The sequence below is a fragment of the Abramis brama genome (assembly GCF_963993115.1).
Source record: "Abramis brama genome assembly, chromosome: 3".
Lineage (NCBI taxonomy): Eukaryota > Metazoa > Chordata > Actinopteri > Cypriniformes > Leuciscidae > Abramis > Abramis brama.
Window position 1 is genome coordinate 39,729,035 of NC_139965.1, and position 27,402 is coordinate 39,756,436.

General features: G+C 36.6%; 3 protein-coding genes across 3 annotated transcripts; all 3 read right to left on the bottom strand.

Annotated features, from left to right (window-relative positions):
* Positions 1-975: 975 nt before the first annotated feature.
* LOC311078548 (lysosomal protective protein) lies at positions 976-6,606 on the bottom strand. Its single transcript, XM_084107419.1, has 11 exons — positions 6,304-6,606; positions 5,698-5,809; positions 5,337-5,474; positions 5,099-5,260; positions 4,866-4,957; positions 4,658-4,742; positions 4,099-4,239; positions 3,864-4,000; positions 3,621-3,783; positions 3,451-3,540; positions 976-1,519 (listed from the first exon to the last, which is right to left on the bottom strand). The coding sequence occupies exons 1-11, from the start codon at positions 6,594-6,596 to the stop codon at positions 1,436-1,438; spliced, it is 1,497 nt and encodes a 498-aa protein (XP_083963545.1). The 5' UTR covers positions 6,597-6,606; the 3' UTR covers positions 976-1,435.
* A 1,271-nt stretch (positions 6,607-7,877) lies between these two features.
* On the bottom strand, positions 7,878-17,055 carry slc38a7 (solute carrier family 38 member 7). Its single transcript, XM_084109538.1, has 12 exons — positions 16,884-17,055; positions 15,272-15,718; positions 15,112-15,165; positions 13,440-13,584; positions 13,216-13,360; positions 12,006-12,104; positions 11,865-11,922; positions 11,151-11,265; positions 10,911-11,058; positions 10,622-10,821; positions 10,481-10,532; positions 7,878-9,083 (listed from the first exon to the last, which is right to left on the bottom strand). The coding sequence occupies exons 2-12, from the start codon at positions 15,533-15,535 to the stop codon at positions 8,975-8,977; spliced, it is 1,389 nt and encodes a 462-aa protein (XP_083965664.1). The 5' UTR covers positions 15,536-15,718; positions 16,884-17,055; the 3' UTR covers positions 7,878-8,974.
* Positions 17,056-19,325: 2,270 nt separating this feature from the next.
* On the bottom strand, positions 19,326-27,402 carry got2b (glutamic-oxaloacetic transaminase 2b, mitochondrial). The gene is made up of 10 exons (XM_084107795.1): positions 27,247-27,402; positions 25,064-25,220; positions 24,552-24,680; positions 24,363-24,422; positions 22,536-22,694; positions 21,474-21,578; positions 21,142-21,292; positions 20,092-20,257; positions 19,868-20,018; positions 19,326-19,752 (listed from the first exon to the last, which is right to left on the bottom strand). Exons 1-10 carry the CDS (start codon positions 27,327-27,329, stop codon positions 19,630-19,632), a joined length of 1,284 nt encoding a protein of 427 aa, XP_083963921.1. The 5' UTR covers positions 27,330-27,402; the 3' UTR covers positions 19,326-19,629.

Sequence of the window (27,402 nt, forward strand, 5' to 3'; positions counted from 1 at the left end):
TGGCCTGCTGGAGGTCATTTTGTAGGGTTCTGGCAGTGCTCATGTTCCTCCTCGCACAAAGGAGCAGATACCGGTCCTGCTGATGGGTTAAGGACCTTCTACGGCCCTGTCCAGCTCTCCTAGAGTAGCTGTTTGTCTTCCTGGAATCTCCTCCATGCTCTTGAGACTGTGCTGGGAGACACAGCAAACCTTCTGGCAATGGCACGTATTGATGAGCCATCCTGAAGGAGCTGGACTGCCTGCGCAACCTCTGTAGGGTCCAGGTATCGCCTCATGCTACCAGTAGTGACACTGACCCTAGCCAAATGCAAAACTGGTGAAAAACAGTCTGAAAAGATGAGTAGGGAAAAAATGTCAGTGGCCTCCACCTGTAAAACCATTCCTGTTTTGGGGGTTGTCTCACTGTTGCCCATCTAGTGCACCTGCTGTTAATTTCATTAACACTAAAGCAGCAGAAACTGATTACCAACCCCCTGTGTTACTTAACTGACCAGATCAATATCCCAGGAGTTTAACTGACTTGATGCTATTCTCTGATTAAAAAGTGTTCCCTTTATTTTTTTGAGCAGTGTAGTATCGTGAGTTCAGTATTGTGATATGTATCGAATCGTGACATGTGGGTATCGTTACACGCCTACATTAGTCAAATCGTTAGCAGGTACATTGTTTTGAGGAGTGCAGAAAAATTACACTACAAAAGGGTTTTATTATTTCCCATTTTATATTTCTAGTTCCATGTGGAAAACTTTAAAATTTTAAACTTCTTTTTAGGTTGAATTTCCACATACTGTACCTCAAAGAGTATCCTTTGTCAAATGTAGTATTATATGCTCATCCATATAACAATTCTTAGATGATTTAAGAATCAGATGGGTTTGTAAACCATTTATAACCATAGATGCATATTAATTATGAGTATAATTTTTGACCTGGTAGTTTTATTGTCTCAAGGGTATAAACAAAATGAAGACTACATTTGTTCTTAGTATACTTTATTTGACAACTTACAAAAGAGAGTCACTCATTTAATTTACAGAAATGTCATAAAACGAACCAATAATGCAAAGACATAATTTGAGCATTTTAAAACCATGTGCTATCCATCAATACTGTTTTAAGAAGATCTCTAGTGTGTATCTATAACTGTGATTATGTGATTTTTAAAAGTGCATGTTTTTAGAAATATCACCATGAGAACCACCTCCTGTGTTCAAGGAAAAAGGCATACAAAAGATTCAAATAACAAAATAAAAACATGTTATCTAAATTCCCAAACATATGCAAATACACACAACAGTCCCTGAGAAAACTGTCTTACAGCTTCATGTCAAATTTCAAAAGTTAAGAATAAAATCACACTTTCTTTAAATCAATCCAGGACAACTTCTGAAAATCTGATCTGGTGCTTTAAGACAGGATATGGTCTGGAGGAAGTTCAGTAAGGCTTATTGGACAGGAAACTCTGTAGCATTTTTAGAGATGGACCAGGAGCCCACTGAGGAACCATGTGACCTGCACCCTGGAAGAGTAGTAGCAGAGTTGTATGTCACAAAGGGTTTGGTAAGAATGATTACACACACACACACACACACACACACACACACACACACACACACACACACACACACACACACACACACAAAGATTTATTTTCTATTTTTGAAAGAAGTCTCTTATGCTCACCAAGGCTGTTCAAAAATACAGTAATATTGTGAAATAATAAAATCACTGTTTGCTATTTTAATATATTTTAAAATGTAATATATTCCTGTGATGGTAAAGCTTAATTTTCAGCATCATTGCTCCAGTCTTCAGAGTCACACAATCCTTCAGAAATCATTCTAATATGCTGACTTGGTGCTCAAGAAACATTGACTATTATTACGCCACAGAACCATATTTGCTGAATGAAATCCAATACTTCTTTCTTACTAATTTGAAGGTGCTGATTCCCAAAAAAATAGCACCGGTTTTGAATTTCATAGCATTTTTGCTTTCAACAACCATTTGTAAGGTGAATAAGTCTTGTATTACCCCTTAATTAATATTATATAAAATTACTGTATAATATTACCCCTCAAAGACATGATTCCCATCTTCCTCTGAGCCAGGTTAGAACTATTTAATCAATTCTCAGCTGTTTTTCACATGCATGACGTAATTTTATGCCTAATCCTCATTTCAAGTGACAGAAGAACATGCAAACATGACCCAGATGTTTTCTGCTTTTGTACATTGTGCATTTTACTACATTCAACCAGCGACAGAAAATTACAGATTTTAAGTTTTTTAAATCTTTTTCTAAGATTTTTTTATAAACTCATGTTTACGTGAAGTTCTCCTTTGCACATTGTAAATTAAATGATACTTATTTGACTGCTTTTGTTATTTTGATCAGTGAATTAAACTTCATGCATGCATATAATAATAATAATTAAAAAAAAATTTATATATTTTTCAAGATGCAGGGCTATGCGATACATGTTGAAAACTGTTGTGCCTCTTAATATTTTTGTGAAAACAATGATAAATTGTTTCTGTATTCTTTAATGAATAGAAAGTTTGAAAGAGTGGCATTTGTTTAAAACAGAAACCTTGTGTGACATTACAGTTGTCTTTGATGTCAGTTTTGATCAATTTAATCCATATCAAATCCTTTCAAAAAACGTCCTGACCCCAAACTTCTGGAAGGTGAAGGATTCAAATTTAAGAATCTATTTCAAATATGCTTCCTTACATAACATCACGGTAAAGAATATTGTATTTAGTGTTTAAGGGTAAGATAATGATTCTGCTCAGCAAAGTTGCCTTTCCTGTTTTCTCCTCATTGTCTTTAATGGCTCTTTGAATCCCAGTATCACTCAGAACTGATGGGATTAGCACACGAATGATTCACTGAGAATCTCACCTTTTGTTCTGCAAATGGCTTTCGGACCCAAATGGCCCTTGGAGCCTTATGCTGATTGAATTAGGATTGACTAGACCCTCAGTCTAGGGTGTTACCTTAACCTGTATACTCATTTACATGCTTTGTTTGAATTTGTCTCCACCCCCAAAAGTCCCTCCTCCTAAAATGCCTATAAGATACCATGTAAAGTTATGTTAGATTAGATCATGTTGGAAGTTTCTACAGCCGCGTACAGCGGAGTTCTCAATAAAGAATAAACTTCTGTTGAACGCGATCCCGACTGTCTCACTGGTCTCTGCTTCGATCAAAGAAAACTTTACAACAAAGGTATTGCATATTTTGCACCCTATGACATTTGTAGGCATATCATTACAATAACAGTTTGGAGCTTTTACTGTTTAGCCTGAATGTCTAACTGATTAGAGCCAGTCATATGAATCTCTATAAAGATTACAAACAGAGGTTGCACATCAATGGATCTTATTGAAGCTGGAAGTTAGTAAAGTATTACTACAACTTGGAAAAGAGCAACACAAACTTACCTTGACTGTGAGGAAAGTGATGTTGCCAAATTGTTGGTAGAATCCAGCAATCTGGTTATCATAAATCCAGGGCTGGTACTGTGTGCTTGCCTTGAAGAAGAAAACCAAACATTAAACCTAGAAGGTGCTTTAAATTCTGCTGAACATCTCAAAGATCTCAGAGAACTTACCTTCTGTCCAAGCTGCTCAACAAACCACTGGTCTCCAAGGAAGTTACAAGCCATATCGGTGTCTCCATTATAGACCAAAGCTCTCAGACCCAAAGCCAGCAGCTTCATATAGACGTCCTTCACAGTTTCATAAATGGTGTGATACTGGTTTCCCACATCATCACTGCATAAAAAAGTAAAAACACTGTAAGCACACATGAACTTATGCACACACACACACAGTCAGGACAGGCGTCAGTTTACCTGCAGATGTCCCATGGTGGTAGGACATCAGGAATGTGCAGCGCCTTTCTCACATCTCCTCGGTTAAGCCAGTTCATCTGAGCAGTACTATTGATGCATGGAGGAACTCCCTGAACACTCGGAGTATTTTCTACTAACTGAACATACAAACGAGAGCACAATTCACCTTTTTGTTCGCTCTAGTTTATTAAAGTAGATGTTGGAAGGCTGCATGAGTAGAGCAAACAGGCCTCACCTGATTAGCTTCCCAATGTTTCCTGAAGTTTATAAAAAGGTGCTTCATGGCTCTCTGAGATGTGACGCCACCAGCACAGTCAAGATACAGCGCATATGTATTCAACCCAGAGCTATAGACTATATGAAATGCATGCGATACCTGCAAAACACAGAAGACTAGTCACAAAGTCGGCATGAAACGGAAGTTGCGATAGTCTTTTCTTCCCTAATGTGATGTATATCCGGCTTCTCGAACAAGAAAAAAAAGTAGACTTGATTTTGTCCATCAGGAATTAATTGAACCATTGTGGTTTGCTATTGCTGTGATCTCATGTGAGTGACAGGTTGTCCCGCCCTCACGCCGAAAAAAACACAACATCAGAGAAGAGAAGTCGCTGCAAGTGGGAGTGGTAGTTATTTAGATTAAAATGACAAGGGCACAAGCGTTTTTTTAAATATGATGCGCACGAATAAATAATTTATAATAAAAACTGCAATATTCCATTTAAACAAGAATAGTACATTTAGATTTCAGGGTTGTGCAACAAGCAGCGAGCATGTGGATGTATTCACGTTACCATGACAGAGCAGGACTCTTTAGAATTATTGTAGAAGTTACAGACTCCATTTTGACAGCAGTTGTCATTCAGATCCTTCCACAACCTACAAGCAAAATAGCATAGAAAAAAAAAAAACACTTTAATTAAAATATTCATAGTCATTACTGTAATATAAATATACACATGAGTGGCTACATATACTGTAGGAATAATTGATTTAGCTTACTGTTCTCCAAACAGGCCGTGATAGTTACCAAAGTAGATTAGTGATTGATCATTTAGTGCAAAACTACTGATGCCATTTCCAACAGCAAAACCCTGCAAAAGAAACCAAACAGAGAATTAAAGTACATGAATGAGAAATAAAAATAAAAAAACCTTTCAACAGACATTTGTCTTCAAGTATAAGCACATAAATAAATTACATTTTAAAAATGAATCAAGCATATTTTAATTTACCTTAAAGTTCACTTTAAGCTGGCCTCCAGTGGCAACTCTCAGGCTGAGTGTGGGCGCATAGATGCCTCCATAACTCTCGCCAAAAATGAAAAACTCATTCTGGGTGAAATTTGGGAACTTGGTGAAAAAGCTTTGCAAAGCCAGGTAGTTGTTGTCTGCCACCTAAAGAAAAAGTGCATATTCAGGCTTTCAGAAGTTTTTAAAGGCTATTAATGTCTATGAATGTTTGCATACTTACCTCATCATCATCGGTTTTATATTTTTGGTCATCTGAGTAGGAGTAACCCACTCCAGCAGGAGACTCAAGATACAGAACATTGGCGATTTTATTCCAGCTGAATTCGTTCTCGTAAAGAGTGGCCCCATTATCATTGACCTAAGGACCACAGATAGATACACACACACACACAGAGGAAACACAATGTTCATGGTTTTGTGTTGTATGGAAAAGCAGTTTAGAACAATTCAGAACTCAACATTACATAAATGTTTTTCCCTCTCTAATCTTTACAGCTCTGTATTTCTTAGTCCTTTGTAATTAAATCAGCTCTCGAGTAATTGTCATTTTTAAAATGAATGGAAGTTAGTTATCAACCTACATGAAAGGGTCCATTCTCTGATAGAAACCCATCCAAAGAGCTGCAGCCCGGACCTCCATTCAGCCACAGCAAGACTGGGTCCTTGAGCGGGTCCCTCTGAGACGTCACAAACCTGTAACATGCACACTCTCATCAATGCCATTATTAATACACAAAACATTATCTTTATGCCTTACTGAGGAGACTCAAACCTTGTTTGCACAACTCGTACTCACACTAAGAGTTCGAAACCAAAACTTATAGTATTACAAATTACAATTATGTACACAATGTAATACTATGCTTTTTTCTAGACAGCCACATGATATGGTATGAATATGGTACAATATTGTGTTTTAGTTTATATCACAGCTCATTCAATGGACCATATCGCCAAAATATTTTATTAAAATATATATATATATATATATATATATATATATTATACTACTTAAAAAAAAAGAAAAAAATTACATGATTTTTTTGTTTAGTTTTTGCATTTGAAACGTCTTTATTTTTCATTCGGTGTGAAGGCGGAAACGCCATTCGTCTAAACATATCCTCATCACAAACAAAACATGCTGCATATTCACGCTCAGAAAAAAAAAAAGGACTAATTAAACTCACCAATAATGCAAAAACTTGCCCGAACTAGCCTTCAGATAGCCTGACCACTGACGGTAATTGGGTTTAAAAGACATGCCCGGCAGATCCAGCACCTCGTCTGGATCATACATGCCGCTCACGACATGCACAGACACGGACAGAAGACAGAGGAAGACATGGAGAGAAAACATTTCACACAGTCTGATGGACATGATGGACCTCGAAGACTCCTGTGAGCTGCGACCCTCTGCTGCCTGACCATAGACAGTATGGCCTGACCGTGGGCTTTGAGTTTCCCTTCCTCTTACGGTCATATGACTTTTACAGTCGTCAGGTGATGCTGACAAACATCAACTACTAGACTCAGTACTTCCGCTTACATAACCAACCAGCTTCGCTGTCTGCATGTGTGTGTAAACAATCACCTTGTTCTGTTTTTCTTTTCTTTTTTAACCTTTTTTTTCTTAGCTTGTCGATTATTATCAGATTATATCAAGGATCCTCATAACAGTTAATTGAATGACATCTTTGCTTGATCAGCTAGGTAAAAATAAAATAAAAATACATTAGAGCAATTGTATGCAACGTATGAAATACAATTGCTTTTTAAAATTTCTTTATATTTTATTAAGCACATGCTTGAGCTGAGAGTAGAACCATCAGACGGTAGTATCTACCCCTCATTAACCAAACCTGAGATATTTTATGTGAATAATTATCAAAGAAATTAAGGTCAGATCTGAATAAAAGCATAAAATGTATGGTTTATTTAATAATTATACAAGTATGTGAGATGTTTTTACTTAACATTTTTTAAAATCTCACATAATTTTCAAACATTTTTGAAGAATTGATTAGAGATTAAATAGAATTAAAATAAAAGAGTATGTTATCCGTCTCATAGTTTAAAAAGTACTTTTAATTGCAGATATTTTGTGGCTCGCCAAAACAACAAACTAGACCTATATGCAAGGGGAAATGGACATGTATCCATATGTATGATTTGCATTTTTTACTAGCATTTTTATCAATGTTTTTTTATTTAAAGTAAAACTTGGAAATGTCCAAGAAATATGCAACTGAACTATATATCTGTATTATTTTTCCTTTTTCTTTAGCTGAATATACTTCCCTTTCAAATTTCTATGCATTTTTAGTGTCATGATCTATCAATTAAGTACAGTATGGATTTTGCCAGTTGCAAAGTTTTAACTTTTTTCAATGGAATGTTGTAGTTTAACCATATTTATAATTCAGCAATCCAAACTGACCAAGCATGATCAGTGATTATGTATGGACACAAACAACATAATTTACAGCTGTAGTTGGGGGAGTTCTTTTCACCACAAAGTGTATCAGTAAAACACAATAAATCTAATTCATCCTGACGAAGCATTGCAGAAGAAACTTGGAAACATCCTCAATCTCCTGCCCTAAATGACTTGAGTTAGTCTTATAGACTAATTTAAACTGAGCCTTCATTATTTGGCCAACCATTTACATTTTCTGAGTATTAAATTGTATATTTTTTAGTTGAATGCATGATAGTTTAACAGCATCTTGCAGTTGAAGAAAAAAAGAGCACAAGAGCAGTATAATGTGGAACATCCCTTTAGTGATTGCACTGAAACTGTAAACATACAATAATAAATGATTGAGGAAAAGGCAAACATGCATGCTAGTGTTACTGATTAAATCCATGAGATATGACATAAGAATTATACTAATATGAAACAGCACACCAATGTGACTTACACAATTTAACTGTTTGGAGAATGGTTCAAAATAAATGACTAGATAAATGCTTATTTTCAATACCAATGATTCCACCCTAAAACAAAATTAAATGTAAATGAATGCTGCAGTTTTCAAGTTAATCATTGAGTCATCATTACACTCATTCAAGTATCAGTGAACTTATAAAACCAGAGATTGTTGCATCCTTTGCCAAAACAACTATTTCATGAAAAGCACATTTAGAAAATCTAGCTAAAACAACAACAATGCATCAAATTAAAAATAAAAACCATTCTTCAAGAATACTCTGAAAAACATCTTAAATTGTCACTTTCAGTCTAAAGCGGTGTATATATACACACACGACACACAGACACACACTATTAGTCTTCCCAGATCTTTTGGAGCTATAGAATTACATGTTTGGCAGTGCAAGTCATCGAGAAAAACAAAGTTTGCAATAAGATTTTAAGGGTAAACATTATGAACACTGACCATATATTTGCAATGTCAAGTATATAAGGCCATCATAAAAATCAGTTTAATTTTTTTTTTATAAAACTTAAAAAGAAGGGAAAGGGGACAAATTTACACTTCAAAAGAAACAGACTATATTTGGAAGATCTAACTTAGGAGCATTTAACACAATGTCCACATCCATTCAGAATAGAGAAGTATAGCATCCTTTCCAGGCGGTTCTCCATTCACAAACAGCCAGAGCAGAGAGGTTGATGTTGCATGCTGGTGGTTGATCCACTACATCAAGAGGTACAGGTTTCTGTGGGACTGCATGCTTTGCAATATGAGACATTTAAAACTCTCATTTTCTCCTGAAGACGTAATAGAGGTCAGTAGTAGACATGATTTTTGGACAGTCTTCATTCCCATGTTTTAACTATCTCTATTGGTTCATAGCCCAATATCGGTGAGGTCACAACAACCCCATTCCCCCTCCCTACGGGCTGTTGATGATATCTTTGTAGATAGCATTCGTGGTGGTCTGGCCGAAGATGAACGCGCCAATTGTAACCATGATGACTCCATAGGCCACCATTGCATTCCAACTACAGAGAAATAATTAGGTTATCAGTTTTATCATTTAATACACAAATCTTTAGGCATTGCTGAATACTGTTTACAGGGTTAGTTCACCCAAATAGGAAAATACTCTCATCATTTACTCACCCTCATGTTGTTCCAAAACCTATAAGACTTTTGTTCATATTTGAAACACAAATGAAGATTTTTTTTTTAACAAAACCTGTGAGATTTCTGTTCCTCCACTGAAAGTTCATTCCACCAAAAAGAGATTGTAAAACGAATCTATATAAATCGAGCAGTTTAACCCAAGTCTTCTAAAAAGACATGATCGCTTAATATGATAAACACATTTAATTTAGGCTTTTATTCATTGATCAAAGTACAAAGAGCCCATGAAATATGGTAAACAGAATCTCAAAGGTCAAGCAAGCAAATAGGGAAGTATGTTTGAGCTACCGTTTACCATATTTGATGTGCTCTATCTGTGCGTGTAGTTTATATGGATTACTTTTACAAACTTCAAACTTTTGGTGAAATGGTCCTTCATCTGAGGTACAGAAATCTCTCAGGTTTCATTAAAGGATAATTCCGGTATTTAGCACTTTGAGTCTCTTTTCTGGTTTGTTTTGGATGAACTAGAGTGGTGGACACAGACATTTTGACGATGGGTCCTGTCTCGACTTTTTGACTCGTTTAGAATCGCCTTTGACCGCTTCAGAGTGGCTGGCTACGGGCATGCCCGAACATGTCCTTAAAACAACCCTTAACGTTCGTTTTCAAAACTGTGCAACTCACCGAGTGGTTAGTGGTGTTCGTTGATGTTCCAAAACAAGTAGCGTAGCGAAATACAGTTTCTGTCGTGTTTTATTTGCCATTTTGTAAAATCCCATTGATTTCTGTTGTAGGACTCATTGCTCGTTGATATTACTGCGCTTCAGACTCAAATATCGAGCGGAAGTTTATACGCGGTTGTGAGGTATCTGAAAAAATAGTTCCACTATAGCAAATAACACGTATTGAAATCATACATTGCGCCGATATATTTGTTTTTAATCATCAGCGAACACCACTAACCACTCGGTGAGTTGCACAGTTTTGAAAACGAACGTCAAGGGTTGTTTTAAGGACATGTTTGTGCATGCCCGTAGCCACTCTGAAGCGGTCAAAGGCGATTCTAAACGAGTCAAAAAGTCGAGACAGGACCATCGTCAAAATCTCTGTGTCCACCACTCTAGTTCATCCAAAACAAACCAGAAAAGAGACTCAAAGTGCTAAACACCAGAATTATCCTTTAAACATATCTTCCTTTCTATTTCAAAGATGAACAAAAGTCTTATGGGTGTGGAACAACATGAGGGTGAGTAAGTAATGGCATAATTTTTGTGTGAACTAACCCTTTAATAAGTAATAAATGAGTTACCTGGCTGATCTGAAATCATGCTCTGAAAGCTTTGCCTGAATCAAACACAGCCCTATAGACAAACATTAGAAGAATGAATATGATGAAAATATTATGAGATACAATCAAAAGTACAGTCTAAGATCATTCTCATTTTAATACCTGGAAAAACAAAAATGAAGCACGCAGCCAAACCACCAATTAGTGAAATGACTCGTCCAATATCAGGAATGAAGAGAGCAAGAATTAGTGTGAGACAAAACCAGACGAGCGTCTGCGCTATCCTCCGTCTCTGTTCCTTAGCCACATCTGTCTCCACCTCCTCTCCTTTATAACGCAACCACAAACCTTCCAGCACTGCCCTAAAGCACAAACAAATACACATATCCTTTTAGACTGACTGTATGCATCCTTCATCGACACACATCTATAGACCACGAAAGCCTGTTACCTTCCACAATAGTGCAGAATTGGATACGAGGTAACAACACAGATGATGATAAAGGCTCGCGCAATGGCCACCGCAACATCATTAGATGGATATGACATTAATACATCCTGGCTCACGCTTGAGCCGAATGACAGGAAGCCACAGACGCCTGTGGAAAAGAACAAGCCCAAAGCTTATACAACCAGCTCATATTAGATCTCTTTATCATTAGAATATTTTGGCAAATTTAAGCTCACACACCCGTGCCTGTATACACAAAGAGGCAGATGATCATGCTGACTGTAACAACTGCCCACCAAGGCCGGATTTCTGGCTTCTTCATGCTGTTGAAAACAGGAACGCTGCTGACATGACACTAGGAAAAAGAGTGTGAGGACAATGATGATTTGCTAGATTTCAAAAGTAGAATGAATTCAGACATTAATTCACTGGCTGAGACAGATACACTATCATTCAAAGTTAGGGGTCTGTATCTTTTGAAAGAAACTAATACTTTTATACTGCAAAGATGCAATTAAATTGATCAAATGTGACAATTTAGACAAACGTCGCAAGATTTCTATTTCATTTAAATACAGTTCTTTTTAGGTTTCTATTTATCAAAGAATCCTTAAAAAAAATGCATCACAGTTTCCACAAAAGTATTAAGAAGCACAACTTAAGAAATGTTTCTTGAGCAGCAAATCAGCATATTAGATTGATTTCTGAAGGATCATGTGACACTGAAGACTGAAAATTCAGATTTGCATCACAGGAATAAATTACGTTTTAAAATGTAAAATTAGAAAACAGTTTTAACATATTTAATAATATTACTGGTTTTACTATATTTTGATCAAATAAATGCAGCCTTGGTTAGCAAGAGACTTTTTTCAAAAACAAAAACTAAATTTTCCCATATTTTGGGAAAGTCAAAAAAAAAAAAAAAAAATGGAGTAAAGTCTACTTACACACCTGGAAACCAAAGCAGATTGTAGGCAAGGCATTAAACACATCGGTCCAGGATGCAGGGCTGAAAGACGAAAACATCACATTATAATAGTGATCACAATTTACTCTGTATTGTTTCTCTCAAATAACTAATGTACTTCTGACCTGATTGGGATGATTCCTGGAGAAACGTCTTTGTCAGGCCAGATGTATTTGATGATGACTATGATTGTCACATACCAGGTCCCGATAACACTCAGGGTGCTACAGATTAATCAGTACAAATATGCATGTATGATTTAACCAGCAAATACTGAAGAACAGTGTTGGGGAAAGTTACTTTGAAAAGTAATGCATTGCAATATTGAGTAATTGCATTACTTACTTTTTAAGAAAATAAATGCGTTACGTTACTTTTGCGTTACTTTTTCTCACCTGGGGTGGGCTTGTTTTTTATAACAAAAAAAAAAAAGTTTCATTTTTGGGCAAATGTAAAGGCCCTTACACAACAAAATTGAAATAATAAGGCTGAAGGAAATGCAGATTCACGCGTGTACTGTAGAGGGCGCAGCTCAAACTAAACTTTCAGCCGTGCTGCCGTTCTGGGGTGCGTTTCCCGAAAGCATCGTTGGCCAACTATGGTCGCAAGTTGCGTCGTTACCAATAGAGTTCAATGGACATTGCGATGAACTTGCGACCATAGTTGGCCAACGATGCTTTCGGGAAACGCACCCCTGGATTGCAGAAGAATAGGATGCAGGAGAAGAAAGTTTAACACTTACTTCACAAATAAAAACAAAAAATCTAAAGTCATTTTTGGTTTAACTGACTCGTCGAAGGTCAGCAGCAAGTACATTTGTCAATAAAGTGAGATTAAATGCACAAAGATATTTGTTTTATTAAACACAGGTTTGCGTAGTATTCTAATTTTGCATTTCACTGATTTTATTCTTTTTGAGTAATTCTAAATCTTTTTTTGTGCAAGTGAGATTAGTAAATGCATGCTCACATTTCATTTAGAACTACAATAACCATCAAGTTTACACTCAACGCCTCTGCACTTACTCCTGATTTCTCTTAACAAGGGGAGAGGAGAGCTGTCAGTCAATACATGGGAAAACTTGCGTTACTTGTTTGAAAAAAAAGTAACTCAGATATTTTGTGTAAACCTAAAAGTAATGTGTTACTTTACTAGTTACTTAAAAAAGTAATCTGATTGCGTAACTCAAGTTACTGGTAATGCGTTACCCCCAACACTGCTTAAATAATCAAGTGGAATTGTACTTGTACATTTGCACTCATCACAGCTGTGATATAACACTGCAATGCATTGACAAAACTACAGTTAAACAACATGAAAAAAAGACGTTTCTACCTGGCATACTTCTGGAAGCCAATCTCTTTGGGTATGGACAGAGGCAGAATGATCAGCACGGAGGTCAAAGTGATGGTGAACTTACGATCTGTGTACCAGTGCGAAATAATCTCTGTTTCTGACTCATGATTTATAGCACCAATCACTGCAACAAGAAAGACAGAAAATCAGACAACTCTAGTCAGACTATTTTGACATATCTTTGTATATGTGAATATACTTACACTTGTCCAACTGATCTCCAATAATAATAAGGAAGGCTATGCATGTGCCAAAGGTGTAAACAGCGATCGCCAGCTCACATATGACACCGAGAACCTTCCCACACACAGCACGAATCACCTCCTGATACGTTGTTTCATTGCTCACCTAAAAAAGAAGAAGGTGTGGGGCGTAAACCAGTGGATCTCAGCCTTAGTAATTTTGAAGTACCCTATGGACTCTTTTCACAGACTGTGAAGGCGCGTTTTTACGGTCATCAGCATCGTAAATCCTGCAAAGTTTTTATATATATATATATATTTTTTTTTTTTTTTATGTATTCAATTCAATTCACATTTATTTGTATTGCGCTTTTCAAAATACACATCGTTTCAAAGCAGCTTTACCGAAAATGCATGAGTCCACATTACAATTTAATGTATGTACATTTATAATACTATACTTTGCATTAAATTACAAAAAACTAGTAAATGCTGCTGTGGGAGTGTTTCTAATACAGCGGCTATGGGAGTGGCTGTAAAAATTACATCTTTTTGTCTTCTGAGTGACTGCTGTTATCAATCTCTCTGATTTTTTTCCTTCCTCTTTTTAAAAGTTGTGAAAGCACTATTGTAGAGTTTTTCTTTTGCTATTTGAGCAAATGGGAACAAAAAAAATCTATATTTAAAGTCCGCGTGAACCGGAAGTTGCAAACGACTTTTCTCCAGTGCTGTGACGTATTTCCCAGTGAAAAGGAATATTGAACAGAGGGCAGGGTTTTACGCTAGCGCTCCTCCTCTCCATCTCTCACTCATAGCAGACTAACGGTTTGAGGGGAGTGGTTAAGGGTTTCCCAACCCAAGCCGTCAAACCTACATCATCAGAGAAGGAACGCCATTCCAGACCGGAAGTAACTTTTCAGACTTTGATTAAAGATTACGACGGCAAACAATTTTTTTCTGTGTTTTAACTTGCACGGATTAATTGTTCACCACAAGACTAGTAATATGCGCTAACAAAGTAAATAGGGTCAATTTTGATTTCAGTTGGACTTTAATGTAGTCTCTGATTCACCGCTATAAAAGTTAATCCAACTATGATGGCTTTTGAGAAACCTGGAAATGTGAAAACGGTCAATTGTGAAGTTAATATTCAAAAGTTTTAATAAAACTAAATAAATACACAACTAATCAAAAGTTTGGGGTTGGTAAGATTTTTTTAAGGTTTTATTTTCATGCAATCTCGTATGCTCACCAAGGCTGCATTTATTTAATCAAAAATACAGTAAAACAGTCACATTAATAATAATTTGAATGCATTTTAAAATTTATTCCTGTGATGACAAAGCTGAATTTTCAGCATCATTACTCCAGTCTTCAGCGTCATAGAAATCTTTCTAATATGCTAATTTGCTGCTAAAGAAACATTTCTTATTATTATCAATGTTGAAAAGAGTGCTTAATAGTTTTGTGAAAACCATGATAGGATTCTTTTATGAATAGAAAGCTTTTATATAATAGAAATCTATAGTAACATTATAAATGTCTTTACTGTTACTTTTAATCAATTTAATGCATCCTTGCAGAATAAAAGTATTAATATCTTTCAAATAAATCTGAATGGAAGTGCATTTTCTCTTGATGAGAATACAATCTGATAACAATACTGACAATACTGATACAGATATATGCTTACCTGAGAACAATAAGCCAAGATCACCAGCCCAGTGATGATGAAGACCATCATGCACTGCAAAAGAATAAGGCAAACTTTGAATTTCACAACATTAAACTTCAAAGGACTTTAACTGAACACTTTTTGGTTTTATTTACAACAGTCCATAAGTCTCTCTCACCATTTGAAGGGTCACTCCGGCTGTGACGCCACCAGCCATGTTGAAAGCAGCAGGAAAATTGAGAAGTCCGGCTCCCAGAGCAGCATTCACCACGATAAAAACAGCCCCTAATGTAGATGTCCCTCCCCTTCTGTTGTCTGATTGGTTAGGCAGTTGGATGGAGTCCACGCTGGGACTCTGCAGAAGCCATGCTCTTTCACCAGCATCCTCACTGTAGCCCCAATCGCCCACTTCACTGTTAATCGCCCTGTCCGCCCTCGACATGACGCTCACACGTTTTTTCACACACCCTCAGATAAACTTACAGGGACACCATAGGGTAAAAGTAGAGGTAAACACGCTTGTGCTGTCAGTCAGAGCCACCACCATTGAGGGGGGGAAAGGTGCAAACACACCTCCACAGAGTCCATACAGTTACAGAGAGTCGTGTCCAGTGTTCAATGTCATCTGTGAACAAAGAGGGGAACATATCACATGGTAGTTTTCACAAATTGACTAAAACGGTTTATGAGCATCATAGGTCTGCACTTGCACTTTTAGGTCTGGGAGTCACAAGACATAATTGTATTGTATTGCATAACTGTATATTTCTCAGCTGATGTCTGAAGTCTGATATCTTTATTACAATTTCAAATAACTTTATTTTCTGTGAAGGCCAAGCTGATTTTCAGTCTTCAGTGTCACATGATCCTTCAGAAATCATTCTAATATGCTGATTTGCTGCTCAAGAAACATTTCTTATTATCAGTTGGAAGTTGTGCTGCTAAGATTTGTGGAAACCGTGAAATTGTTTTGATGAATAGAAACCACATGATTTATCTGAAATAGAAATCTTTTGTTGCATTATACTTTTGACTTCTGAGCAATTTAACGTATCCCCGGCCGCTCAATAAAAGTATTAATTTCTTTCTTGTCTTTTTGAATGGTAGTGTATTTGCTTTTGACTCGTCTTGACAGATATTTTTGCTTACTTGAGAACAATACGTCAAGATCACAGTCCACACGGTAGTTTTGATGACACAGAGGTTTGCACTTTAGGACGAGTCTGGGAGTCACGGGACATAATTGTATTTCTCAGCTGTAAAGCAGAAATCTCAGACACGCGATGAGGAAATGAAATATGCTGTCCACTAGAGAAGGAATAAAGCACATTATCTGAACATTATCTTTAAAGCAGCTCGATTAAAAGATGATCAATCGCATATCGATTTGGGATTATTTCATGAAGTGTCTGAACTAAATGTCCGAGGAGGACAGTGGTGTTAACGTTAACGTTAGTTTATGACGGTGTCGGTTGATATTATAGCAGAGGCTACATCACCACACACTGATCATCATGCTCAATGACAATAAGATTCAATCAAAACATTAGGCCAAGTCAAGGCAACTGACACTGATCATACACTAAATTACTCCTAATAGGCACGATTTCAATCGTAAGGAAAATTAACTCTACATGCACTACTCTTAAGAGTGTAAAACACAAATCAGAAAGGCACAAAACATGCCATGCCACCCGAACCCCTACTGTACGCGACTCACATAGCACTGCACTTGTTTAGCTAATAAACTGTCCAGGTATGAAGGATGTGTGATAAAGCAGATATCCCACCTCAAGCGTATGTTCTTCGCTAATCCCGCACCGTGATGAGAAGAGCATCGATGAGATGTTTTCCAGAGAGGAACTGAAATAAAGATGAGGCTGCTGCCTCCACTGAAATAGATTCATCGATTAGCTGCTGACACAGACAAGATCACATGACAACATTCAGCTAGTGATAGGCGATTTCGAAACACTCGAAACCTTTACGAATCTTTTGTTTCGAATCAGTGATTCGGATCGTGAAATGCCAAAGTCACGTGCATGGGTTTTACATTTCCAGATGTTTTAATTAGACATTAGTATAATTAAAAGGAATACTAGTAGTTAATAGTCTCTTATTGGTCTGTTTAGCTAAGCCATCCATGGAACAAACAAAACAAGCACTGAAAATGTATTTAAAAAAATATTATACAGACAGTTGATAAATAATCTTATTAGATGATCAGTTAATTGCGTTTGATAGATTTGACTTTCAATAAGGAATTTGCAATGGGTTTGTAAAAGGTGTTTTTAATCCATGTTTAGCCTGAGTTTTTGTTGTATTTACACTGCTCTGACCAGCAGGCGTGTGTGTGGCGTTTCGAACGCTTCGAAACAGTGAATCATTTTGCGAAGCAATTGGTTCAATTGAATCGAAGCTTTGAAAAGCTTCGTTTCTCCCATCACTACATTCAGCTCATTATGGGTAATGTAGTCGACTCGATTCCATTGTTTTCACCATAGACAGTAAAATAAAGGTTTTCACCGAATCAAACTTTATAAAAAAAAAAAGCTGTTTCCTGATAAGAATCCACTTTCCGCCTCCGTCGTCACTACAGTGAATCTGCTTTGGAACAATGTATGTATGTATTTAATGTAATGTATGTTTTTTGTTTGTTTTTTTGAACAGTGTGGTATAAAGTGACTTGATTTAATATTGAGCATGAATCTGCCCCCACCATTTTGGAGAATACTTTTTTCTTTTTATAGTAAGATGTTTTATTTAAAGATCATTTTCTGACAAATGTATCTATGTATCCATGGTTTTCTTCAAAAAGTGTATGTTTTTGTATGTAAAGCCCCCATTTACTTTCCAGTGTAAAGTTTTTAAATATTATCGGGATACTTTTGTACAACCAGCAACTTTAAAAACTATCCCAGTGTGAAATGTATATAATATTTTTACATTCTTATAATGCATAAAGGATTTTGTACTGGCTTGGGGAAAAATATTCTACTGTATTTATAGACTAGAAACATACCACGTGTAACAGCCAGTTTTAATGTTTCTAACAATACAAATAATAATAAATAAAAAAAATAATTTTGAATATGCAGTTCCTTGTAGTAAAGACATTTTTATTAACGCGATCAGACTTTTGGACTACAATTTATATTACTACAAAATTCTATTTTATTCTTTTTCCTCACTGATATTACACGGGAGACTGAATATCAGGTCAAGGTCAGACACTAAGATTTATCTTATTTTTTTCCATTTAGAGGCCTTTTTTTGTTGTTGTAATTTCTGATGTCTGTCTCCCTGCTCTGACGTTAAAAATTCTGAGATTACCAGCAGTTGTTAAAGATAAAAAGGTTGCTCTGTGTTAAAAAGGAATCACACACTAATTTCTTTGACAGATTTCTGTACAAGTGTAATTCATAAATTCAATTACATTGATTTTTCTTAGAAACAAAAGGTAAAATTCAGAGCCGGACAGTAACGGAGTACATTTACTTGAGTACAGTACTTAAGTACAATTTTGAGGGATCTGTACTTTACTCGAGTATCATTTTTGGGGAGTACTCATGACTTTACTCAAGTACATTTGAGAGGCAAATATTGTACTCTTTACTCCACTACGTTTCTATCCATAACTGCGAGTACCTGTTACTTATTACCTGTTACCCCAGTGACGGGTAGGTTTAGGGGTAGGTCATCAGACCAATCAGGGATGACTTTCCTAATGAATATTCATGAGTCTTCCCCTACCATCCTGGGAAAAAAAATATCGCATCCCGGGAATGTGCCAAGCCTTGGCCCCACCTCGCCAGACTATTTAAATTTTCTGAACAAGTTAATGATAGTTTTCGCTTTAAGTGTTTGCTGTGTTTACCAATGTAAGCACTGTGGCAGTAGTAATGCAATATTTAGAAAATGTACTCTTGTACTCTTGATACTCAAGTACTTTTAAAAACAAGTACTTTAGTACTTTTACTTAAGTAGACATCTGACTGTAGTACTTTTTACTTGTACTTGAGTAAAATTTAGCAAGGGGTATCTGTACTTTTAAGTAATGTAGCTGTGTACTCTGTCCGCCTCTGGTAAAATTGAACAGATTAGGGATTGAACTCTGATTTTTCTACATAGATACTGATCAGATTGATATACAGGCTTTTCTGTCAATATGTGGTTAACAATGTGTGTGCTTTGTTCTGTCCCCAACAATGAAAATCACAGAGAACAATAAATGGACACAATACTCTTTATTATTGTTGTTCATTTTACTTCACTCACACAATAAATAAAATTCATACGGAATTTTTAACAGGATGAAAAATGTTCTCAAATGTGCTCAGTTACAGAACCACAAGATAACCTGTGAGATGACTTAGGTTACCATTAGACACCCTGATAACATGTTCAGGATCCATGTTGACCTACAAAAACAGCCAAATGAAGTGAAGCTGAGATCTTATTCCAAAGAGGAATAGTGGGGTGGACTAACAGAAACAGGACCAGTATACAAGTCTCCTGTATCAGCATCATTTTGGTCTACTTAGTGACCTGATGAATGGCATGTGCAAGGTATCCCACATTTCCAGAGGTCACACCGGCAACGCTGATACGGCCATCTTTAGTCATGTAAACAGAGAACTCCTTTGTCAGACGTTCCACCTGAAACACAATACATAGTCTCCAACTATTAGAGCTTATACCAATATACAACGTTTAGTTAAACACGCTACATTTAGTTAATTATACTAGTTTTTGAGAGTGTAAAGGGCTGTACCTGCTCAGGTTTGAGTCCAGTGAAGCAGAACATGCCGATTTGATCAATCACATGTTGCCAGTTGTGAGTGGAGCCCTCATTCTTCAGATTAGTCACCAGCATTTCTCTCATTTTAATAATACGGTCTGCCATTCCCTTCACCTCCTCCAGCCTACAGGAATACATTTATGTAAAAAAAGAAAAAGTATGAACCTCTATGTAGGAAGTGTGCAAGCATTTCTCACCATGTAGAACGCAGCTCTGGTGTTGTGAGGATCGTGGAAGCGATGCGTGCTCCATTCATGGGTGGGTTGGAGTAAATTGGGCGAATCAGGATCTTCAGCTGAGACTCCACCCTTTTAGCCTCCTCAGCATCTGCGCACACCACTGTAAACCCTCCAACACGCTCACCTACAATACAGTAGTACGATTATGATTGTGTATGACCAACTGTTAGATAGTCTTTGGCAGATCCTTTAATGTACAACTATCGACTTTTATTCAGCAAGGATAAAATTTGATGAAAAGTGACAGTAAAATACATTTATAATGCTACAAAAGCTTTCCATTTCAAATAAATGCTGTTCTTTTTAACTCTCTACTAAAAGAATCTGGAGGGGGGAAAAAAGTAATACCGTTTCCATAAAAATATTTTTGATCAAATAAATGCAGCCTTGGTGAGCATAAAATAATTCTTTAAAATACAAGGAATTCAAATAAAAACAATAAACATATTACAGACCCCCAAAAAGGTAGTGCATGCAAGTTTTTTTTTATTTTTATTGCTTTTTGTTCATTGGCTTATTTTCTTAGGATATTGCATGTTGTTTTCTGGCCTAAATAGTACTTCGATTTTTTATTTATTCTGCTATCAGAACAGGCTGTGTGAACAGAACAACTTCTTGTGTGCATTTAAGGGACACACTGTATCTTTGATTGAATTATTAATATAACATGATTGTAATTAATGTGTCCAGTATGTGGATAGTTTTATTTAAATACATTTTTAACTTTAGTGTTCTAATTTTTAATATTAGTTAAAATGATTAGATAAATGTATGCCTCAGCAAAGGACCAACAATTTAGATTAAAGAGGGTAGTCGGTTCTTCGTAGGTCAGATGACCAAATATTACATATATATTAGATTTGTGAAAAAATAAATGAAAATGCATTTCTTGCAATTTACATGCAAACATCAAGATCCAATCTGTGCTATATATAGGTGGGGGGGGGGGGGGGGGGGGGGGGGATGGTTTACAGTGTAAATGCAGCCTCTGACACACAATATACTCACCATAGAGACCCATGTTCTTAGCAAATGACTGAGACAAGAGGACGTTGTGGCCCTGCTCAATAAAATATCTCACAGCCCAGGCATCTCGATTAATATCTCCACTAGCAAAGCCCTGGTAAGCCATGTCAAAGAACACCAGAAGTTTCTTCTTCTGCAGAGAGACAACAAGACAGTGAAGCAATGTCAGGACAGCAGTCTGGAGTGTCTTATCAGTTCTTACAGAATAATAAATAAATAAAAAACACTTTTTTTTTGCTGTGCTTTTGAAGTCATGCCTCTGTAAAGTGAAAAAGAAGGTAAGGAGGATACAAATAAAAACACCACACGCACACCTTAATGACGGCCGAGAGCTCCTTCCACTGCTCTGGTCGGGGGTCGACACCAGTGGGGTTATGAGCACAAGCATGGAGCATGATTACACTGTGCTCTGGAATTTGCTGTAGGTAGAGAAAAATTATTAACTTTCAGTGTATCTTAGAGAGATTCATAGTTTAGTCACATAATCATGTCAGTAGGGACTTTAACTAAAATTATGTGAAAAATAGAGCCAGAAAAGACAACATTTTCTCCCTAAATATATACACTACTGTTCGGAAATATTTCATGCTTTCATACTACGCTCACCAAGTCTGCATTTATTTGATTAAATATACAGTAATTTTATAAATCTATTTTTTTTATTTTAAATATTATAAAATGTAATTTATTCATTGATGGCAAAGCTGAATTTTCAGCATCATTACTCCCGTCTTCAGTTTCACATGATCCTTCAGAAATCATTCTGATATGCTGATTTGGTTCAAGTAACATTTCTTATCACATTTGAAAACAGTTGTGCTGCTTAATTCATAGTTTTCACATGACGTCACACCTTTATAAGACTGCCTACCTGGAGGGCAAAACAAGGCTTCCCTCCATTGCTCGGCAATTATTTTGACCAGGTTTGAGCTAAGTATTAATATCACTAGGGAGACAGTGATATTAAAAGACCAAATTCAATATACACCTCACTGATGCTGCATACTACATACAGGCAAGCAGATGAATCCAGAATATAAAAGCAACACACAGTTCCTCAATAAAAAACATTATAAAGAATACACTTAGTGTGATGTGTTCATATTCTGGGCTTATCAATAGAGTGTGTAGTGATTTGATCCTTTAATATCACTGTTTTAGTACATCAAGGCACTTTAGGTGTTTTTCACGTTAATGGTTTTAGAATGTCCCGCTGTTTTTAGTGATTGAAATATTGCAGCAGGTGCTGAACTTGTCCTTACTGAAAAGAAAAACAAAACAAAACCCCTTACTGAGCCAAAACTTTTGAAGGGTAGTGTACTAATTAAAGGCTCATAAGACTGTATGGGAAAGTGTGCTGTGTAGAACTGGCTCACCGAGATGTCATCAAGTGCTCCAGTAAAGTCAAAGCCGCAGGTAGCAGAATCATAGTACCGGTACGCTTTCAGCTGCATACCAGCGTCACGGAAAATAGGGGTGTGGTTTCCCCAGGATGGCTTCGGCAAGTATACATCCTTTGCTAAGTGGAACCGTGACTAATTGACAAAAGAAAAGAAAGAAGTGCAAGATATGATCAGCAATGCAGCGATTGGCTGGTGGCAAGACAGCAAGGTAAATTACATCATATAAAAAAAAAAGAACATCGAACACCTGACGAAAAACTTGACAAATATCTGGACCTTTATAAGGAAACAGCCGAGCAACCAAAACGGCATAAAAGTTATAATGGATTAATGAAATGTGTACTGTTTGTTACATGATTCCCAGTTATTTCTAGTGGGCTATTTGTACAGGCTTTACATTTTTATTTCAATGTTGTAATTAGCAATTCATTTAATTTTACCTTTGAAGCAGATTTTTTACATGAAAGCTTTAATTAAAGTTTGACAGGACAGCAGACAGCATTTTTTTACAAAGTTATCTGCATCTCCTGCGCATCTCCCATCATAGCTGTTCAAATTAATGCACGGCATAGATTAACTGTACATCATGTGTGTAAGACTCTAAAATAAAATTATTAGGTATTTATTCCCTCACAAATAAATCTTCAAGTTAGTAAAACTGTCTGTGTCTATATTGTGCCAGACTACGCAACATTAAAATAATACTTTCATTTAAAATTCATCATTATTATTATTATTATATTAAATTATTATTGTTCCTGGTTCAATAAGGTACTCTTGGGTTAGTTCACCCAAAAATTTAAATGATCCCACAATTTACTCACCCTCAGCCATCCTAGGTGTATATGACTTTCTTCTTTAAGATGAATACAATCTGAGTTCTATTAAAAAAAATGTCCTGGCTCTTCCAAGCTTTATGAGAGTGAATAGTAACGGAGGTCATCCATCATAAAAGTAATCCACACAGCTCCAGGGGGTTAATAAAGGCCTTTTCGTTTTTCAGACACAACGCGTGACGTAAAGACAAACACAGAAGCGCAAAGGATAGAGCAAAACAAAACACCAGTCACAAACTAGAAGTGTAGAATGAGAATTTTTAAAGTGAAACATTGAGAATTTGTTTGAACCGTGAGAGGCGTCTACTCTCACCAGTAGACGTCATGCATCGGGTCAGAGGTCACTCTCCCGCCGGAACTAGACTTGCGTACGGCCGTTAACGGAAGCCAGTGATTATAGTTTATATAGTTATATGGATATTTTTCTTACAAAAGCACATCGCTTTGCTTCAGAAGGCCTTTATTAAGCCCCTGGAGCAGTGTGGATTACTTTTATGATGGATGGATGCGCTTTTTTTGAGCATCAAAATCTCAGTAACTATTCACTCCTATTATAAAACTTGGAAGAGCCAAGATATTTTTTAATATAACTCCAAATGTGTTTTGGCTGAAAGAAGAAAGTCATATAAACCTAGAATGGCTTAAGGGTGAGTAAATTTGTTTGGGTGAGTATCACCTCCGCTTAAAAGGATGCGATCTAATCCTGTTTACATGAAATAAGCCGGCTCCCGAGCAGGTTTGAGCTCACGGACCTGTTACTATGACAGCAACTCCGGGATGAGCTTAGAAGAACCTAACAATCCTGGATCATATCAAATCATCAACAGTAAAATCCAGATAACGGAGTAATCCACATACGAAGAACGGGCCCCTAGCCTTGATGCCAATAAAATCTCCTTCTCCTTAACGTGAAGATGCAAAACTTTTTGGCTGAAGGAATGAAGAGAAGGAATGAATTACACACCAGGAAGTTTGCTCCAATCCTTAGAGAACCGGTGCCTGAGATTGTCTGGACAGTGATGCTCTAATAGGGGGAAAAACAGATGAAGTGTTTTGCTAAATAAGCATTAACATGTTAGATAATAAATTATCCAAGATGTAAATGTAAAAACAAGAATGAAAGACTCACTGGGAACTAGAGAGGCATACTCACCCTCTTGCTTTTGAGAACCTCACTGTCCGGCCCCAGTGCAAGCTCAGCACAAGCCTTACTAAAATCACCCAGACCCCCAATGGGCAGATATTCTTTATCCAGCATCTTAGAGGCAATCAGAGCCTCTGCCTAAACAAAACAAAAAAAGAATTACTCACTAAATTAATAAAATATTTCATCACAGTTACATAGCTAAGGGTCATGAATGTAATTGAAGGAGACTGCTTAATCAGAGACAGCCTCTCAAATCACTGAGTTCAGGGTGACTTTGCAGAAATACAGAAAACCAAATGCACATGTTAACACACACACACACACACCACCCCCTACATTTTGCCAATACTGTTGGAGCACACTGACACAAAGGCAAAAACATCTGCACCCTTGAAAACTATTGGTCAATCACTGACAAGCCACCTGAAACTTTAATAAACTATTTAACTCTGAATCAAAGATAACACCAGGTTTAAACTCTCCCTCACACGCTCAGGCATACAGAAAAAGGTCCATACCTTGCGGACACAGTCGAGAACATATGGCTTGCCATTGTCGTCCCTGTATGCCCCCACACCCAGGTTCATTTTCTTAGAGTTTGAGTCACGTTTGAAGGCTTCTGTCACCCCCAGGATGGGATCAGGTGGTCCCATCTGCACCTCAGTCCACCATGAGCTAAAATAAAACAGCAAAGCATAAAAAAATAAAATAAATAACACTAAGAACAACTATTCAGCCTTGCCTGTGGCGATCAAAATACATGCCGATAATATACTATTTACCCAGCTCAACTACTGTAAATCTCAAACAATACACAAACTGGTATTTAATGTTTCAAACAGACATGCAGATTTTTTAATTCGCATTTATCACAGACTTTATAGGCTATTTTTTAAGCAGTTTGCACTGCTTATTATTGTTCTTTATAGTTATTTTACACTTTAATCTGTTTGAAACATTTAGTTTATAATTGTTTTTGCGTATTCTTTTATTGTATTTAAATTTAGATTCAGAGATCTTTTTGTTGTTGTAAGAACAAACAAAGTTATTAAAACTATGAGGATAACAATTAAGTTTTGTAAGATACCTATACCAAGATAAAGCTTTAGCAAATATCATAATACCATCAAATCCCTAAAACGGGACAATAACCATAACAGACACTGCAAATAATCCCCGGTGTAAATAATTTTAAAATATACTGCATGATGAAATTTGTTTTGTTTTTTTACTGTTACTACAAATAAAGCTCTTTATGATTATGCCATGTTAGCCACTTGACAAAATATTGTCTCTATAAAATAGTAAAATAAATTAATCAATAAAATAGCTGATTTCTCTGGAACATGTTAAACAACATTGCTGGATACATTTGGGATAATGAAAGTAAATAAGTCAAAATATATAACATTGTTCTAGTGTTTTTTTGATATTTGAATCCAAAAATCTTACATACTGTGCCTTTAATGCTATTTACTGCATGATAGCATCAGTAAGCTCTGCTATATCTTTTCAAATGTAGTTGAGGCAATGCACAGTCCCAAGGAGTCAAAGGTCAGTCATGGAGTCAAGTTTCAAAAAACTCCTACTGCATAGCTAGTGTGTCAAAGGGGTTATTTAGTCTATGTGTGTGTTTTTATACAACGCTATGACTTGGAATCTGACATTACTTGGGAACTTGGCTGTTGCAATAATTCCAGACTTTAAAATATTATACAAAATTGTACAAAAGCTCAATTTATAGTGTAAAGCTCAATTTATAGAAATGTAATAACAGTGTCAAAAAATGGCAGTAGGCCTCATTACTCTACAGCCCTTTTATGTTAACTATCAAATACGTGGACATGAGGCCGTTGGTGTGGCATAAGTGGCTGCATCTCTTTAAGAAAAACTTAATATCGTACTAAATAAGAGTTATTGATCTTCGTTCATCATCAGCTCTGCTTTGCCCTCCAAGTGCAAAAGGACACAGACTACCATGATTTCTTGACGGAAGAAGCCGGAAGCAACATGGCCAATCAGAAAGCTAAACCTGCTTGTTCCACCCAATGAGCGCAAAGGAGACCTGTACGTACGGTCTCCTGGTGAGATCAAAAATGGTTATGCACGCTATCGCGCTCATAAGAATGCGAGTCATTTATACAACACACAAGATTAAAAAGTATTGACCCCTATCAATAAGCACAATATTAAGTGACGGACAGCTCTTATCAAAAATTAATGTAGAATAAGGAAAACAGTGTTGCATTTCTTGCCTTTTTCTAGATGAAGGTCAGAGGGATGCTGAATGATTCTTTTAGTAAACATGGTAGAGATGCGCTTTACATTTTTTTTGTGTTAAATCTGATCCATTAGCAGCTAGAAATTGCCTTGAAGATGATAATACAAAGCAGTCTACAAAACAGATATCTGTCAACACCCACATGATCTAATATCGTGAGCTGCAGTGTATCATTCTACTGCATCAACTCCATGTGAACGGATGTGACTATGTACGCGCGTGACCGTGAGCACACATCTGATGGCGTGAGTTGTAAGAATTAATTTAATCCATTAGTATAACTTAATAGTATTATTGAAAAACCTATTTTCCATCCTGTATGTATTAAACTTCAACGTACAGTAATTCAGTGCAATTCATTCTCAAAATGTAACATAAATGTCACAGAATAAGATAGACAGATTATTTAAGGTTCCTTACCTGGCTCGAATGGGTAGGGCAGCCAAAGAAGGCGTCAAACTCCCAACAGAAGATATGAGCTTAGTCGTTTTGAGGAGAGCCATTGCTGCTGCTGTCTCGGCTGAAGTACAGAGTGACTGGGAACGGGCACGCGGTTGTCGGCGTGCAAGAGTGCGC

Bases quoted from the DNA above. Each gene is read 5' to 3' on its own strand.
- LOC311078548 (XM_084107419.1), bottom strand. From the start codon at position 6,596: ATGACCGTAAGAGGAAGGGAAACTCAAAGCCCACGGTCAGGCCATACT. The intron at 3,784-3,863 runs GTAAACTGACGC...TTTTTTATGCAG, and splicing joins CCACCATGGGACATCTGCAG to TGATGATGTGGGAAACCAGT. The intron at 1,520-3,450 runs GTAAGTTTGTGT...CTACTCTTCCAG, and splicing joins TCACTTTCCTCACAGTCAAG to GGTGCAGGTCACATGGTTCC.
- got2b (XM_084107795.1), bottom strand. From the start codon at position 27,329: ATGGCTCTCCTCAAAACGACTAAGCTCATATCTTCTGTTGGGAGTTTG. The intron at 25,221-27,246 runs GTAAGGAACCTT...GTTTTATTTTAG, and splicing joins GCCCTACCCATTCGAGCCAG to CTCATGGTGGACTGAGGTGC. The intron at 20,019-20,091 runs GTGAGAAATGCT...GTATTCCTGTAG, and splicing joins CCAGAGCTGCGTTCTACATG to GCTGGAGGAGGTGAAGGGAA.
- slc38a7 (XM_084109538.1), bottom strand. From the start codon at position 15,535: ATGTCGAGGGCGGACAGGGCGATTAACAGTGAAGTGGGCGATTGGGGC. The intron at 11,266-11,864 runs GTGTGTAAGTAG...TCTTTTTCCTAG, and splicing joins CAATCTGCTTTGGTTTCCAG to TGTCATGTCAGCAGCGTTCC. The intron at 10,533-10,621 runs GTATTAAAATGA...GTTTGTCTATAG, and splicing joins CTTCATTTTTGTTTTTCCAG to GGCTGTGTTTGATTCAGGCA.